Here is an 18,578-nt window from a genome sequence, read left to right on the forward strand (position 1 = left end):
CTATTATTATTAAGAGACAGTACATCATCAATATACCGAAAGGTGAAATTAAAAGACTGGGCTAATTTCTTTTCTCCTTTCTGTATCAGCCCTTGGACAAATTCTGCATCATAGGAATACAAAAAAAAAATCTGCAAGTAGAGAAGCGCAATTGGTACCCATCACAGAGACTTGATAAGAAAGTTTTTTGCATTAGAATTATCATTCCCGCCCCTTTAAACATAAATGTAAACAAAGTGAGAAGTTTAGGTAGCTATAAAACCAAGCTTCATCCACCGTTTTCTACAGAAGGAAATGCAATTCGTTTGATGTGGGTTTTTTTCATTGGATTTCGGTATTGTTTTTATATTACTTTTCAATACATTCCAGAATGAGCGATCCTCTTTGCAAAGGGTTAAACTGCCTGAGCCAAATCAAGGTTTTTATAAACTTTGACCCAAGTCAACTATTATAAACTTTCAATACATTGAATATATAAAAAAGAAGATGTGGTATGATTGCCAATGAGACAACTATCCACAAAAGACCAAAACGACACAGACATTAAAAACTATAGGTCACTGTACAGACTTCAACAATGAGCAAAGCCCATACCGCATAGTCAGCTATAATAGGCCCCGAAAAGACAATGTAAAACAATGTTTACTTGAAAAAAAAAGGTTTGAAATGATTTTTTTCTAAAAAAAACATTTCTAATCCATGCTTCAACATATTATCTACTATACAGTGAATATTACTGACCTTTGTTAGAATAAGATGATTTCAAATATACTTATTACTATTTGAAGCTAATATTAATAGTACAATCATTATCAAAATTGAACAAGAACATTTTTTGAAATACTGATTATCAAGATTAACATTAACCCAAGTATGATCATGAAATGCACTATCATACAGTTATCTTTAATTCAAGTTTGAACATGTTATTTAAAATACAGTGATGTATACTTATAAATGTCTGAGGCCTTACATAATACATTTTGTTTTATTTACTAGCTTACAAATGGTTATGATTGGTATTCTTTTTCCAAACGCTACGTTTTCATTGGTGATGGACAGTGTCTCCTGCTGTGTGAATTATTGTTGTGATTTGAATCTTATAACAATTTCTTTTCACATTGACCATCATATACTTGCTGACTCTGTCGGTATGCATTTTCTCCCTTATTGAACATTTCAATTTCAAATTTCCTAATCATTTTCTGATTCATGTTCTTGAAGTTTAGTAACCAGGTCCTCCAGTTATCATTTGAATTTGTAAAAGACATGTCTGATGGTTCCTCTGTCATTAATTTTAACCCAGTGGGTATTTCAAAAAGCGGCTTATCCTGTATATAGTGCCACAATAGAACAACACATTTTAGTTTCTCTTTATTCGGTTTATCAAAAATGTGTTCATGATATTCAACATCCAGTTCTATATGTCCGAAATGTTTTGTACAACTGAAAGCCTCTAGCAATGCATATTTAATATCCAGTTCTGTATGCTCAACATTTTCTACAATCCATTGCACTAGTTTAACATGTCCATTCCTACATGCTTCTTTCAAAAGGTTCTTCATGTCAATGTTTCTACAATATCCTGCATGCAGAAAGTACAGTATTATATCATGGCGCTTTCCATTCAAAATTAAGGATAAATTTAGTTGTTTATCATGCAACTTTCGAAATAAATAATCAACAAGCATAACATTTTTTGATGATTTCAGTTCTTTTGATAACATTGGTGTTCGACATGCCTGATAGAATAATTCTTTTATGTCAATCTGTCCATTTTCTACTTCATGAATTATATACTTCACATGATTGATTTTTCTTTGTCGACAACATGTTGTCAAAACTTGATTGATTGGAATTCTGTCATGAGGAAGATTAAGAAGAATCCATGTCATTACATTGTTACTTATCTTTTTCTCCTCACATACTGTTTCCACTATTGTTCTTATATTAATTGAATCATGGTCCATTTCTGTCCACAAAAGGTTCAAACAATCAACTCTTCGATCATCGTTAAAACCACTCAATTCTTTTTTTAGTTCGGAACAAACCGAAATGCATGTATTGATCATTGCTTGATTTATATCCAAAACATAGAAATATTTGCTTAGCAGCTTTATGGTTTCAATGGCAGCATCTGCACAGGCTTTGTTCAAAATGTTTTGTTGATCAAAAGAGCAAGACCGTTTTTTTTCAAGAAACCAATTCACAAGATAATAATGTTTTTGATCAAGAGACTTGTTTATCATTATTTCCACGTCTTTTGTACACAGAGATTTTAAGTACTTTTCCAATATCGAAACAACTAAATTATAAAACTCTTTTCTTATATCAATTATAGCCAAACCATCCAGACTCAACAACTTCAACAAACCTGATTTGAGATCAGTGAGGTTTATTTGAAAATGATTACATACCAACTTAACCATACCTATTCCATGCTCACAATATTCAGGATCTACTATCTTATCACATGCTAACAAGAATAATTGCCCGTCATCAATATCTAATGAAGTTTGTTCAAACGCATGGAGAACCCACTTTGCCACATCTACCCTGCAAGCTGTGCATGCTAACATTAACAGTTTCCTTGCATCAATAGATATCTGTAAATTACAATTTTCATGAACCCACACTAACAGCTCGAAGCATTTACCTTCATAAGCTGTATTCACTATTTCCTCCATTTGTAATTCTTTTTTATCATCGGTACTAGCCCAGATGGTGCGCACTATTTCCAGTATAATAGTAGAACATTTAGCAGTATAATGTTCAGCTACAGATTTTAAAACTTCGCTTTTATCTAAACTTGCTATTTCAATCTTATTCAGTATGCATTTTAATACATCTGACTTTTTGTTCACTAAAGCTGAATTTATAATGGTAATCACATTAAACAAAGTTATATCTATGTTGCAAACAAACCATTCTACAATATGGAACTTTCTAGATTCACATGCTACTTGACATGCAGCTTTCAAATCGAACTGTTTAAATCCAAATTTTCCAACTATGTATGCAACTATTTTTAACTCTTGTACCTCAATTTCTGATTTCAGTTCAGATGTAAAACAGTTTCCAACGTTCGATTTCATACATGCTGCCGTAAGAGCTGACTGAAGTTCTACAAACTGAAAATGGCTATTTTCAATTATTAGATTGACAATATAGAACTGTCCATTCCTGGAAGCCGAAGTCAATATTTCTGTATTGTTTAAACAAACAGAAAGGAAGGCATCAACTATATAATTAGGAACATGACGTTTCTGTAAAATTGATATTATAGCAGGGATCATTTCGTTTGATTTCGTGTCGATTTGTGTTAGAAGAAAATTAAACAATTCTTGATTATGATGAAATAACATAGATGAATTCCAGTCGTCGTGTCCTCTATCTATGAATGTTTTCAGACAGGAAATATAATCAATTGTTTTACATCCGATTGCAAGATACTCCACCGTATCAAACAACTGGCAGTAGCAAGCAGTTCTTAAGATGAATTCAGTATCAATAAATTCTTGGTCTGTATATCTTTCTATTATCCATTTAAGAGGGATATAAGATAAAGATGACAATGGCCTTCTCCACTTTCTCCTATAAATCATCTTCAAATATAAATTGACATCAAATGGAGTCTCATTGTATTTTGAAAGTAAAAACTCCAACACAGGCCTATTAAATACTTTATATGCATTCCATATGCATACTGTAAGAAAAACGCATGTCGGTTCATCAGCCATTAAAAACGCAATTTCTGGTAATTTTATCTGTGTAAGATTAACACCTTGATCGAGTATAACAGGTATTTTGTGTTCTGTTATTATATCCAATGTGGCTTTAACATTTCTTACATCTTTAGTTGAACAAATCATATATAAAGATTTTATCAATGAAAATTTCATGTAGTTAATAGTGAAATAGTCATTGCTGGTTTTGATTAATTGGTTAAATGTTTTCAATACAAAACAATATATATCTAACTGCTTTTCTGATTTAGAAAAAATATCAAGTAAGTAAGAAAGGACAATTTCTTTGTTATTCATATATACAAAAATATAATCAATCCTTTCCATTTCACCACATCTTATCATATTTTCAGTATGATTATCTTTGTTATCTTCTCTTTCTAAAGCGATAAATAAGCAAGGTAGTAGGATAGAAAAATCTTGTTTGAATATTTCAGTATTACTTAAGTCACGTAATACACCTTTTCTATGACTCTGAGTTTCTGCCATGTATATATCGATTAATTTATCTGCCAATAGTTGATAACTATTAACTGGAATTCTCAATACTACCTCTCCCTCGTTTTCTATGTATGATTCTGGTTTAACCATCCTCATGAGAAATGACCAGCTGATTAAAGGTAAGATTTTATTGATATTTTCGTCATCAATTTGAGCAAAAGATAAAATGACGCTTTCTTGCAGTGTTGCATGGTGAAATCGGTATGATTTTTGATTTGGAATATTTATAAGATAACTTCCTTGAAGTTCCCTAACTGCATCTGATATGTTGCACTTTTTCAATTTAATGGTCTCTCCATAGATTGCATCGATTATTTTTTCAACTTCTGCAACATTTGAACAATCATCAGGTTTTATATAGTTTTCATTTATTTCTGTGAAGACCAAAACTGCATATTGTATCATAAATTTCCTATGCTCTTCCCCCTTACGTCTTATTTCATTTATTTCTTCAAGTATGGCCTCTGTTGGCCTGTCAAAAAAATTTCCTCCAAGGTTAAAATAATTGTCATTGTTGACAAACTGATAAACTGCTAATGGAAAACCTCTGACTGTACTATACCATTGTATTGCCAAAATATCATCCTCCTCTAAAATTGTATCATCCTTATGGTTCACAAAACCTATTTTGTCAACATAGTCTGATTGACGAACTGTTTTCATATAGTTTTTTAGAATAGTATGTTTTTCCTCCCAGCTGAGTGCATACTTCTTTGAACTTAAATCAATAAACTCAAACGTTAGTAACCTATGATTATCAAACACTTCTTGACATTGTCGCTTGACAGTTACTCTGATCGTTACAATAACTTTAATATTATCTTTACTTACATATGCATGAACCTTGTCTAGAATTGGTGTATCTTTCTCTCTATTATAAATACAATTTGTTTCACCGAATATGTCGTCAATCAACACCACAACTTTATCTTCTAAATTTACCATATCTTCCCATTCTTCCAATGAATTGAGTTTAATACATTTGTATGAAGCATTTTTTGCACAAAACAAATGAAGAAGTTGTCGACCCATACGACTTTTTCCTGTTCCTGCATGTCCAGTTATCAACAAGACTCCATTTTGTTTCAGCAATAATAAACTATCTGTCAAGGCCTTGGTGGTAACAAATGTACCTTCTCTCACATCGTTCTCAATCAGAGCTTTGGTATCATCTATAAAAGATATCGAACATATAATAATAAGATAGATTTATTTAATTACAACCACTTTGAATCATAAAAGAATTTAATATGAAAGGTGTAATACCACCAATGATTTCCCCCTCTTACTCTTTGTTAAATTTACACTTTTAAAAAAATGGCGCAGGATTTATCTTTGTTTCAAATAACGAAATATTTAACATGAGTGAAGTTTTATCCTGTCCCGTACTATAGAAAAAAATCACATAACTTTTCATTGCTTATAAGAAAATAACCATTACTGAAGTTAACTAACCAAATCCCCCCCCCCCCTTTACAACTGTCAAATTAATGGGAATATATTTTTTTTTACCTATTTTCGTATACAAATGGATGTGACGTACACTGAATTAGTGGTATTACACCCAAAGAAGACATTATTGTTTAATAAACTGCTTGTGTGATAGTCAGTTAAATAGTTTTAGAAAAATCTAGTACTAGTATTATGAAAGACGACATCTACAGGGATTCGAGCAAAGTGTCTTCTACAAATCCAAACCAAGCCGCATCATAATAGAATATAGTGTGAACCAATAAATGCTTGTGTGATAGTCAGTTAAATAGTTTTAGAAAAATCTAGTACTAGTATTATGAAAGACGACATCTACAGGGATTCGAGCAAAGTGTCTTCTACAAATCCAAACCAAGCCGCATCATAATAGAATATAGTGTGAACCAATAAATGATCACATAGTTATCTCATCCGCCTTAAAACAGTTGAATATGATACAAAAACTAATTTTAGAAAGATAAATACCACTAAATTAATGGACCTCTTAGAGACTTCTTTTTAAGGTCTCTTTTTGTCTATTTTTATCGCTAATTTCCGCAACATTTCAACTTTTCAGGCCAATAAATATAAATAACAGGACTAAACTTAATTTGACCTATAACTATAACTACTTTCGATATGATTGTAAGCTTAAAACTTAAATCATTTAATTTAGGCATAGAAAAATAAAAAATTGTTCAACCGGAACAAAGCTGAAATTGATCTGTAATTACTTTTTATATAACTGTACACTTAGTATTTAATCATTTGATTTAAGCATGCACAGTTCATTTGCTTTTTGTGTGTTTTCTGTGTTGCATTTCCTAATTTTGAGACTTTACAAACGATAGGAATCTTTACCCATCCATGACTCTTAATCTTTTGTTTTACTTTAATATTTTATCAGTGTAGAAAAAAACTTAAACTAACTGAATGATAAGTAGATTGCATTTAAATTGTTTATTGATGCAGTAAAAAAGTATGACGATATTACATGGCATAAAGGATTGGAGGATACGTCTCCAGAGATGATCATGCGGAGGTCGGAGAAGTCAATAAAACAGTTTTATAATATGTTTTAAAGTGTTCGTATAGTGAAAAAGCTTGCATTGTAAAATATGTTTTATTCAGGGTGCATGTTTAAACTTAGTGTATTGATACATTTATGGTATCAGCATACATTTATGGAATAAGTATTTTGAATTTGAAGGCATCAAAATATGTTTTTGAAGAAAGACATGTTTTAATATAACACTGATTGTTAAACTTGCAAGCTAATACATGGATATCCCAAGTATTAAAACCAGGCTTTTAGCAATAATGACAATACTTAGTTATAAAAAAAAACCCAGATTAGATGACAAACAACATATATTTACATTAATTATCAATAATCTAATTTTGGATGTTACGCGTCTTCTGATTGGCTGACATTATTTTGTTATTAGCCCATAGACATAATTTAGTCATTTGACCGTGACGTCATCAACGTTTTTTTATGGTTTTCTACGGTTTAAAATGGAATTTAGAATTAAATTATTAAGGAATGGCTGTAATATTTTGTCTGTCTATGAAGAAATAACGTAAAAAAATTGGTGCACACTGAATAACGCGCTACGCATTCCTTAAATAGGTATTAGTATCTAGATTACAGGTACATATTTACCTTCAAGTCTTTTTTGTTTACTGCCGACTAAAAAAAATATATATAACAGTTGTAAAATGAGCTGTTAATTTACTACACAAAAGTATTAAAGTAATGTCAGTTAGACAAATTGCAATGTTTTCCAATCGAACATACATTGAAAAGAAGTACAAAACTAGAGGCTCAAAAGAGCCCGTGTCGCTCACCTATATTCGTGTGCATTTTCAACAAAGGCCTCTCTCCAACTAGAATTTAATTCATGATCACTTTATCTTGTATTGCTGGTCAATTTTTTTTCTATTTTTTCTTTATTTTATTTAAGATGTTACATAATATGCCAAACGTGCGCGTGGTTTATTTTAGTTAAACGGTTAGTGGTGGATTTGCAATCCTTAAAGAGATGACTGTGTTTACCTTAATTGATCATTGGCCTGTAATTGGTTATATAATATGTACATTGTAGGTAACCAGCCACTCTAATAGGCAAAATTGTTTGATGTTAATAAAACTTTGCTCAAATAGTAAGATTGACCTCATATAAAAGTCATGAAAGTTTGATGCCATAACATCAATGATAATCATGGTAACGACTGGGACTTATGGTTTTTCATGAGTTCATTTGTAGGTGAACGTATTAAAATGCAGATAATTCATAGATTTTTCTCAATCAAAAACGAAGGCTATAATCATTCTGAATGGAGAATACTTTAATAGCACAGATAGCATGTGTATCAAGTATAAATCACATAATTTCATTAGAAATAAATATATATATTTATGATCTAACATTGTTGGGTTGATGTTTAGACGAGTTGTATATATATATATACGTAGTTTTCAATTTAGACTCGTTTATATTTTTTGTTTGGGCATGTATCATATTTTCCTTCCGGTTTATATGATCCGTTCATCCTATATTGACTCTTAAATTCAAGAGTCAATCTTAAATTGAGAGTAAATTATATGGCCTTCCAAATACCGTTTCGATCCCTAACATCACTGAAGAAACATATATTGTCGAAATCTAGATCTGGTGTACTAAAGAAATATTGACACCGAATGTTTGTGGCACAACATCGTGGCCACAAGTTAACAAAAAAAAATTTCTGTGACGTATTAAATTTATATTAAGATCCATTTTGTTACATCTTGTGATCAATTTTATTTGGCAATCGCCAATGGCAGTCAGCATGGTTAAAGAACATCAGTTGTTCGACCTGTTAGTCAAATGCGTTTTGTTTAAATATACTTTTTCACTTTTTTGGTCTTTTGGAAAATGTTGTTTGTGCTGTTTTTAGACCCTTCTACAACGAAATTTGTTTGACATGCACACGTATAAAAATTGCGCTTTTTATCCAACGCAATCATAGGTTTGAACGTAGTTTTCAATTTAGACTCGTTTATATTTTTTGTTTGGGCATGTATCATATTTTCCCTCCGGTTTATATGATCCGTTCATCCTATATTGACTCTTAAATTCAAGAGTCAATTTTAAATTGAGAGTAAATTATATGGCCTTCCAAATACCGTTTCGATCCCTAACATCACTGAAGAGACATATATTGTCGAAATCTAGATCTGGTGTACTAAAGAAATATTGACACCGAATGTTTGTGGCACAACATCGTGGCCACAAGTTAACAAAAAAAATTCTGTGACGTATTAAATTTATATTAAGATCCATTTTGTTACATCTCGTGATCAATTTTATTTGGTCTTTTGGAAAATGTTGTTTGTGCTGTTTTTAGACCCTTCTACAACGAAATTTGTGATATCACAGTAGCATGGGTTCGAATCCCGGCGAGGGAAGAACCAAAAATTTGCGAAAGCAAATTTACAGATCTAACATTGTTGGGTTGATGTTTAGACGAGTTGTATATACATTATGTACACAGCCATGTATCACCATCATTGATGGCGATCCGATGGATACATCTGTTGTAGAGTTGTCACTAACTCAGACGTAGAGTTGTCACTGACTCAGACGTACTTATATATATATATATATATATATAATACGGGTGTGGCCAAACACATTAAATGACAACAACATATTTCCTTTTAATCTAGTCACACTAAAACTTTGCCCACAAGGCGCTTTAACTTATCCTAAATCTCATAAGTGCATTGTATTTTCTTTTGTTCAAAATAATATCTTAAAGGTTATTCGATGGCAAATCAATTTTATAGATTTTAATAGGTCATAGAGATGATTTCTGTACTGTGCAATATCATGGATACAGTACTGGGCTTAATATTGAACGTGGTTTATTATGACAAGAGAAAAATACATCAACTGAATACTGAACCAGTCTTACCTGATGTGAAATTAGTAGCATGTAATTCTTCTTTCATATCATCAATGTTTTTTTCGCAAGTTGCCAACTGTTCATCATGTTTTACTAACTGTCCACCTTGCTTTGTAATCTGTTCATCGTTTTTTACCAACTGTCCACCATATTTTGCCATTTGTCCATCATGCTTTACTAACTGTTCATCAATGTCTTTAAACTTTTTATCAAAGTTACATTGTAGACTGACTAAATGATTTTCAATCTGATTTTGTTTCTCGACAGCTTTTTCTTGTATATCCTTGATTATATCTTCTTTCTTCTCTATTTCTTTTTCAAATGCTTTAACCTTCTCTATCGATATATCTATGAATCCTTTGTGTTCTTTAAGTTCAGCTGTAACTTTCTGTGCCTCAGTTTCACCTTTTTTAAGTGAATCATTGAGCTTCTGCATTTTGTTCTCGTGAAGTGCTTTACAATTTTTTTGATTTTCCATTGCTGTTATAAGATCTTCGATCATATTGGTTTGCTCCTCTTTGGTTATCTGTAGGTCATGAACATCTTGTTTACAGTTTCTGACAAGGGTTAAAATATCTGTTAAAGATTTATCCATGACAAAATGTAATACAGACTGCGCTTCAATCCGTAGTGATGGTCCACCAAGACGTCCAATGGCCTTTAAAAATTATAAATAAATATTAAAATCAGTTTACAAACGCATAGATCGATGAGGTCAAAAAAGGATTCTTTTATAATGTTTGTACAAAAAAAAGCTGCTTTGCTCCTGAAATTACATAAAAGAAAACTTATTCAAGCATTCTAAAACTATGTCATTTTGTTTTATAAATGAACAGCTTGAAATAATGTTGACAACCTAATGCAGAAAAAACCTTGTGATATCACCAAAACGTTATACATGTGTCACAATTCACGTATTTCCATTGAATTGGCCGTTGCACGCATAGTTTTTGTTAATAAAAATATATGTTTACATAAAAAATATTTTGCACATGTTATAATCATATATTTTGGAGTAACGTTGTTATTGCTCGTATCTAAAAGATAAAAAGATAACAGGAATAAATAAACTAGACATCAACAACTGAAAGTATTGGTGACATCATCGACAAAAACAACCAGGTATTTATTATTTCAACCAACGCATGCTGAGAATCTTTTTATTTTATTTATCATTATCGTCAGAATTATTGTCATCGAGTTCACTCTCAGTCATGACATTATCGTTATGTTATATTTTCACAATTTAGTGAATCAAATTTGAGTCATTATGTTTACAAAGATGTCATGTTTTTACTGAATCCAATTAGCATTAAAAATGAAACTTCGAATGAACATTGTTTCTAAGGTTTAATAGCAGTCACACATTAAATACAATTATCTCACATTGTTTCATGATCAATCGGGAGGAAATTGCATAAGACTTTTGTATAACATCGAATTGTCTTCGTGATGCATAAGCCAATCTTTTGTTTCTTAAATTTGTCCTTATAATTATGAGCTGGATTTTAAAAGTGGATACTAGCTTATGTTTAACATGCACAAAGGTGTCACCACAAATCTAACATTTGGAGTAGTTTGTTAGTTTAGTGGTCATGATCTCGATACTTACAACTTCTAAATCGCCCCAGTACTGACTAAAATCTGAAGGGGACAATTTCCCATCTTCAGTATGTGCTAATTTGTTTCTGTACCATTTTACTCTAGCAAGGTCTGCACTGGTACTTGTATCACCCGGAATTGGTAAGTTATCCCAACCGGTAACAGGGGCAGTTTCACGTGGTCTCATGTTCCGTAAAAGGCAAACTATCAGTGTTGTATCAAAATCATCTGATCTAACATTACTTGCTGTAACAAATATATTATGATATAATTTAAATGTGTGAGGGTTGGATATTTTCAATTTCAAAATAATGATATACCAGACTGACTTTATCAGTATCAAGCCGATATCAGGTGATATATTCTCACGAGTTGTTAAACCCATTTCTCTGATGGCAAAAATTCTCCATGTGTTAATAAGGAAATTCTGCAATTTGATTTTAGAACCTTTACAGTCAAGCGTTATATGTTTTCCTCCTTTATCAGACGTATTTAAGCATTGTGTATGCTTCAGAATTAAATCAAATTTGACGACATAAAAAAATGTCATGCGAATCATGCGATAGTTTTGTACTATAATGAAGAAACCACTTTTCTACATTTCCAAGGTGACAGAGTAGTTTGTGTTGACCTTTAAAAGTCAAAAATAGCATGGCAAGCAGCCATTAAAATTTTACAATTTCGAATCACTTTGCAGGATAAGTTAACCAAATATCTATTATCACAAAATACTGACTACTGGGGTGGTGATATCCTTGAGGATTATTAATCTACTAGCGGAGGCATCAACCCAGTGGTACGAATAACATTAACGGTACCAATTTACCAATATAACAAGGACAAATATTACACACGCAGATTTATGAATGAAAATAAACTCCCTTTAGCTTAAACAAGCCAAAAAGAACCAATATGACAAATGACAAATTACACATATATGTGGATTGTCATTTTTAGTGTTTTTCAACTGCATAATTTAACATGTTTTTACACAATATATTTTTTAGCAATTTCTGTATTTGAATAGGGAAATACTGTTCAGTTTAATTTTCAAAAGCTTTGCATCATGCACATCCACCCTATTTCCTAGCTACCATCTTAACGTTCTGTGTCTTTAACTCATGATCATTTAAATTATATCTAATCTGGTTCATCGTAAACCCCAGAACTTAAACAAGCTCCAACTTACCAGGACTTGGGTATAAAATTTTAAGTTGTAGTTGTGATATAAAACGGAGTCCTCTCAAAGTTGCAGAACTATTGGCAAGTTCGTTGGCAAGTCCAGCTGGTGGATGGACTAAATCAAAATACGCCCTGACAGCCTTTGAAGCAATCTTTAAGTTCAGGAAGTAAAATCTCAGGAAGTTTGACTCTTCTACTGTTAGACTCATGTTGGTTCATCTGCTAGTATGTCATCGTCGTTTTATTCTTGTTTTATTTATAATGGTTTCATCTATAAGTTACAATATTGCCCTCTTACACCACTGTAGTCACTATGTACAACTACACCTTGTCTTTCAGAATGATCCTACAATCGAACGAACTTAAAATTATGTGTAATATACATTACAAATCAGGGGTTCATATGAACCATGATCAAAAGTTTACTACAAATTCAAACACTGTTAGTAGTACTCCAAATACTTAGCATGCAATTTACAAATTAACATATTAAAAGTGACAAAGCACAGCTTGGAGAATCTCGCGTGCAATAAAACACGTTAATGTATGAGTAAGACCTTGCTTGATCTGATGTTGGGATATATCTTGACAATGATACTTGTCAAAGTTTAAACACTGGTCAATGAAATGAAACATACGAAGTTGATTGTTGTGATAGCCATGCTCCTATAATTCCTAGTTGTTCGCTGTCTGTGAAAATTGTTTTAAATGGTTTATTGTTTTAGGATTTTTAGGATAAACAGGCATTCAGCGAACTCAATATTTATATTATGGAATTTCCTAATTTAAGCTGTATTATGAAAATCTATATTATAAAATAAAATACATTTCAAGTAACACTTCGCAATCCCATAATTTTAAAAATTATACAATTGCATAACAATGCGAGAGAAAAAAAATCATACGACTGGAAAACAATATTTTTGAGAAGGGATAAGCAGTTTCAAAATTTGTTCATTCAAAAATGCTATGTTTAATTTATTGCTATGTTTATTGCAATTTGCGATATATATAATGTTTGTACAGAATCAAATCCGCGTAGTCTTATTTGCACTACTTTTGTTAAACATGTTATCGTTCCTAAATATACACTGTGTCTAAACCACGGTGGCAAAATTTGTTCGGACTCGATAGTATCTAACATCCGGCACAATGACGGAACATTAATAGACAGAATAAAGCTAGGTTTCTCCTTATTTTCTTATTTTTTTTATGATATCGAAGAATATTATATGTTATTCAGGTCTCAGACAGGGTATATACTGTGACATTCCCGGCTTAGAGTTTATAAGCCCTAAGCCGGGAATGTCACAGTATATACCCTTTCTGAGACCTGAATTACACATATATTACGGATTACCCCTGACTTAATGTTATTTTTCAGTGCAGGTATTTGTTGACAACACATATATAAGTTGAAAAACCCAACCTGATATGTTCGGCATACGTGAAGGATTTTCTAATTTGCTGTGAACATAATTTTATCGTGTATGTAATAATTTATAACCAACAATTTATGAAAAGCAACGTCAATACGGATCTGAACATTGTCTTTCGAAAGATTTTAAATATATATTTATTATAAAGTAAACTTGGCGTGTTTACATTTATTTATATAGGTAATTATAGTACTACACATTTTCCTAATGAAATGCATATCCTTTATTTCACTGATCTCCAAACTAATTTTAAATGGAATATAAATACTCAATAGAAAACACTGATATCTAATTACTTTTTTAACATTGACATTATGATATTTTTTTATACAGGTTTTGAGATACATCGCAATATGTTACCCCCCCCCCCCCTTTTTAAAAAAAAAAAAAACTAAATAACGCTTAAGAAACAAAATTTAAAACATCACAAAAAAGTATGCAAAAGATTTATATTACTAAGAAGTGTGTAAAGTTTGATGCAATAATGATAAATCGTTTTGAAATATGGCGCGACATGTTAAAAAAAACACACTCTTGTTTTATTTACAAAGTTCTGTAACTCAAAAAGATTAAATTTGATTTTCACTGAAAGGTTTACAGATCGTTTGATAATTTCAAGAAATAACTTTGTTAAGTTTCATGAAAACTAGATAAGCTGTTCTCAAGTTACGGTGCGACATGTTTACGCTTGACAGAAGGATAGACGGATAGATAGACGGACGGACGGATGTATACAATAATACGTCCAGTCAAAAATGTGACGGGCGTGTAAAAACACAATGAAATGGAAAAAAAAACCTCTAAATTATAGGTCAATAAGTTTTATTATGATATCGGCCAAGTCGATTTATTTGTATATCTTCTATTTTTGCTTTATGACTTTTATATATATGTTTGAAAATAATAGATAGAAATTGATAAAAAGAACTTTAAATTCGTCATTTAAGGGCAATGCAATAACTCATTTAAGAACTAATGTGAGAACTTTATAGTAAATGGACAAATGGTAGAGCTCAACATTTTGAAGATAATAATCTGGCCCTTTCGAATTGACTATGTCTACGGCTGTTTTTAATTAATTGGCATCATGCACTTGCATGCCCCCCTGTTTATTTCTTGGTTGACAAGCGGGGTCACAGTAAACTTTTTAAAACTAGATACCCTAATTATAATTAAAAAAGACATATGATTTTAAATAAAATTTGTTAAATGCAGCCTAGTAATTTTAGATGTGAACATTTATGTAAAAATTGTATTGAAAGATAACGAACGACGGTCGACCGGTGCCAAGTGATGAAAAAAAACTTTTACTGTTGGGTCAAGTGAGCTAAAAACAATCAAGAATTCCAAACAAAATAGCACCGTTCTTGAATTTAAATGAAAAAAGTGTAACAACTGAAAATTTCAAATTTCACGAACCGGATCGGATATAGCAAACAACTTCACTGGCGGTTTTTTTTTAATAAAAAAAATAAGACATATTATTTATATTTAGGTGTACGCACTGACATGTCACAAATGCTTAAATGGTCGCAATTCAATTTATGATGAAGGTCTGTGGCCGAAGGAAAAATGATATAGAAATGAGGTCAAGGGCAATGGACATATGGCAAATAGGGGGAAAATCGTTATATCTGTGTTCCATACTTGTATACATGTATGTTACAGTCAAGCCTTCTAACTTTTGACATACGCAGCTTTATACAAATAGTTCAAAACGCTATGAATTCGAATCACTTAGTATCGCTTGTTTAAAAATATCAATGAGAATGTTTATAATAAACATAATCAAACTCACATAATCCGATTTCGCGGGTGTCCCTGTTTTCTTATTTCTTACAATATTTTAATTCGGTATACACTTTATTAGATAAGTTGCGAATGATCATCTAGAAGACATTTAGATTGCCCCCGCCCCCGACCCCACCTTTGATGCATGGTAGTTGTAATCCTTTTCTTCCTATAAACATTCAATTTCCATGTCGATTATGCATGCATATATACATTTGTCTTATCATCGACGTTTATCCTTAAGAAGATTTATTTTTAACGATCATAGAAAAGATTACATACATAGAATGATTAGATTATCCTATTGTATGAAAATATCACATATCAATTGTGTGTTTCGATTTTTGAAGACCGTAAAGTTTAACTCTAATTTCAAGTTTAAACATATTTTCCATAATTCATGAAGAAAACGCATATTTGAGAGCTTTAACCTCAATTTTCGTTATAGCCTTCATTTCTAACTATTCTGCTGTTAAACAATTTTCAATGCAAAGTAAAATTAAAATTATTTGTGTTCCGTATATTCAAGATTTCAATATTTCAAGATTTTATTGTACACTCTGACAGTTTACACTGTTACAAGAGGCAGATAAGATATACATAATATACAGCTTGAGATAAGTGGTATAAGAATCGTATTATAACAGAACAAAATTGAAATAAACATATATACAGATCAATTTAATATAAGTAATCAAACACACTGGAACATACGGTTGTTTGACACGTGATTTAAACGATCCAAACAAATACACATATCATGACATACCTATATATATATATATGATATGATCAATTGGATTATAACACACAACTTGAATTAGGTAAGTTATAAACAGTTTCTTTTATCAAAAATACTCTATGATTTTTTGAAAAAATAATGCGACATTATTGAGCACTTTTATATTACAATAGTATAGCAAACCAAATAGCTTGTTGGATTAAACAAATAATATCTTGGTTTATGTATTTTTCTAATTCTTTCAATATTAGGGTTACAACATACTAGCAGATAATGAAATTCATTTCCTATCACCCCCATGTCACATAATGTGCATATTCTGTCCTCACGAGGTATATTTAACCAGCTACCGGCTTCTATAGGGAATTTTAAATTTGAACATCGCAGTTTACCCTATTGTACTCTGCTTTGTTTATTTAGTTTCACCAAATAGCCTTCAAGACAGAAATCCCTTTTAAATGATAAATAAAGTTCCCCTCTTGAGGCACTTTCAGCCATACTGTGCCATTTTTGTACAAATTGGTCTTGTAAGATTTGTTTAACATAATATTTTATACTATTTTTACTAAGAATTTCTTGGCTATCCCATACAAACGATAAGCCAACATCATTCAGTATAGATTTCACTTTATAGTATAAGAGTAGGAATTCTAGTGTTTGCTTATTATTTATTTGAATCTGAGACTAATCATATAAATAATAAGCCGTTGTCCTGTGAAAGAACTTGTTTTCCAACGACCCGGTCACAAAACTCCTTTTTAACACTGAAGTTAAATTATCAATTATAATGCGATGCGATAATGAGTTTTTTTATTTGACCAAACCGGGTTATGCATTGTGAAATATATGACCAAACCGGGTGGTAAACATTGACGAAACCGGCCAGTTCCATTTTGACGTGACCCATTTCTTTCGTTCCATACTCAGAAATACAAGTATTACAATGTTCATAAAAACAAGTTTTGCAATATCCGTGTCAGTATCTATCTTCCCGTACTTTCCGTACAATGTGAACAATTTAACGAGAAATTAAACAATTTCGAGGCAAGGTTCACTCAATTCGTCATTTTGACATGCATTTTTACTTATTTCTTCGTTAATATAGAACGGTTGTAGAAAATATTGCATATCACAATAGAAAATAGTTGTACATGTAGATATATTCTTCGATATCATAAGAAAATAAGAAAATAAGGAGAAACCTAGCTTTCTTCTGTCTATTAATGTTCCGTCATTGTGCCGGATGTTAGATACCATCGAGTCCGAACAAATTTTGCCGGTGTGGTTTAGACACAGTGATATAGCATTAATCAGCTTCTTGACGACATAAGTACTGTGCCACGTTGAATCAAATTTTACTTTCACTAATGAAGAATATTTCAAAAGTGTTTACATTTTTCAATTTTATGTAAAACATTCAAAGGCGCGTCAGTCGTAAATACCAAATTTTAATCCTGATAGCTATGATGAGTTTGTTTCATATCAGGTACGATGTCAAAAGATTTTTAAAAAAGTTGTAAATAAATTCAATCGAGACAGAAATAAATATATCACTATTTGTTTAAACAAAGCATTATCCTTTAAACAAACGCAAGTCAGCGAATATGTGATAACAAATAACTGTGAGTGTTTTCTATGATTCTTTTTTCCCTTCAGAATATGTCGGATGACAAAATGTGTTGAATGATGGGAAAACAACTAACTTAATTGATATTTAATTTCAAACCCGAAAAAAGTAAAGATTCAAATATCATGAATATTGCGTTGTGAAACAAGGTCTTTTTATAAAAACTATCAGTGTGTCAATATGATAAGAAACAGCTGACAAAAATTACACTACATATTAACAATATGAACCTTAGTGTAAATGAGTAATTGGCACACTGTTATTTTATATGAGAGGAAACTGTTAATATGAGCTTGAATAGTGCATGATGATTCCATTCAAATCACAAAATGTATAATAGACTTTTATATATGTTGGTTCTAGTTAGTCCGTGTATATCTGCGTCCATTCGTTTTTCGTTTTGAAATATCATAAACAAAAAACAAAAAACGAAAGTTTTTTCATTTTTTGTTTTTGATTTCTTAAAAACTAAAATGAAAAACAAAGTATTTTCATTTTTCATTTTTGATTCTCAAAAACTAAAA

At 31.3% G+C, this 18,578-nt stretch overlaps 1 protein-coding gene across 2 annotated transcripts in view; it reads right to left on the reverse strand.

Moving 5' to 3' along the window:
• Positions 1–890: 890 nt before the first annotated feature.
• Positions 891–18,578, reverse strand: part of LOC143042278 (uncharacterized) — a 34,510-nt gene continuing 16,822 nt past the window's right edge. Inside the window, exons 2-6 of one of the 2 annotated variants that reach the window (XM_076214540.1) lie at positions 12,463–12,801; positions 11,284–11,519; positions 9,681–10,329; positions 7,384–7,410; positions 891–5,419 (exon numbers count right to left, since the gene is read on the reverse strand). In XM_076214540.1, coding sequence (XP_076070655.1) covers positions 1,101–5,419; positions 7,384–7,410; positions 9,681–10,329; positions 11,284–11,519; positions 12,463–12,664 — 5,433 coding nt within the window. In that variant the 5' untranslated portion in view covers positions 12,665–12,801 and the 3' untranslated portion in view covers positions 891–1,100. The remainder of the gene's footprint in view (positions 5,420–7,383; positions 7,411–9,680; positions 10,330–11,283; positions 11,520–12,462; positions 12,802–18,578) is intronic. The other variant, XM_076214541.1, reaches the window with a different exon arrangement.

The sequence above is a fragment of the Mytilus galloprovincialis genome, chromosome 8 (assembly GCF_965363235.1).
Source record: "Mytilus galloprovincialis chromosome 8, xbMytGall1.hap1.1, whole genome shotgun sequence".
Lineage (NCBI taxonomy): Eukaryota > Metazoa > Mollusca > Bivalvia > Mytilida > Mytilidae > Mytilus > Mytilus galloprovincialis.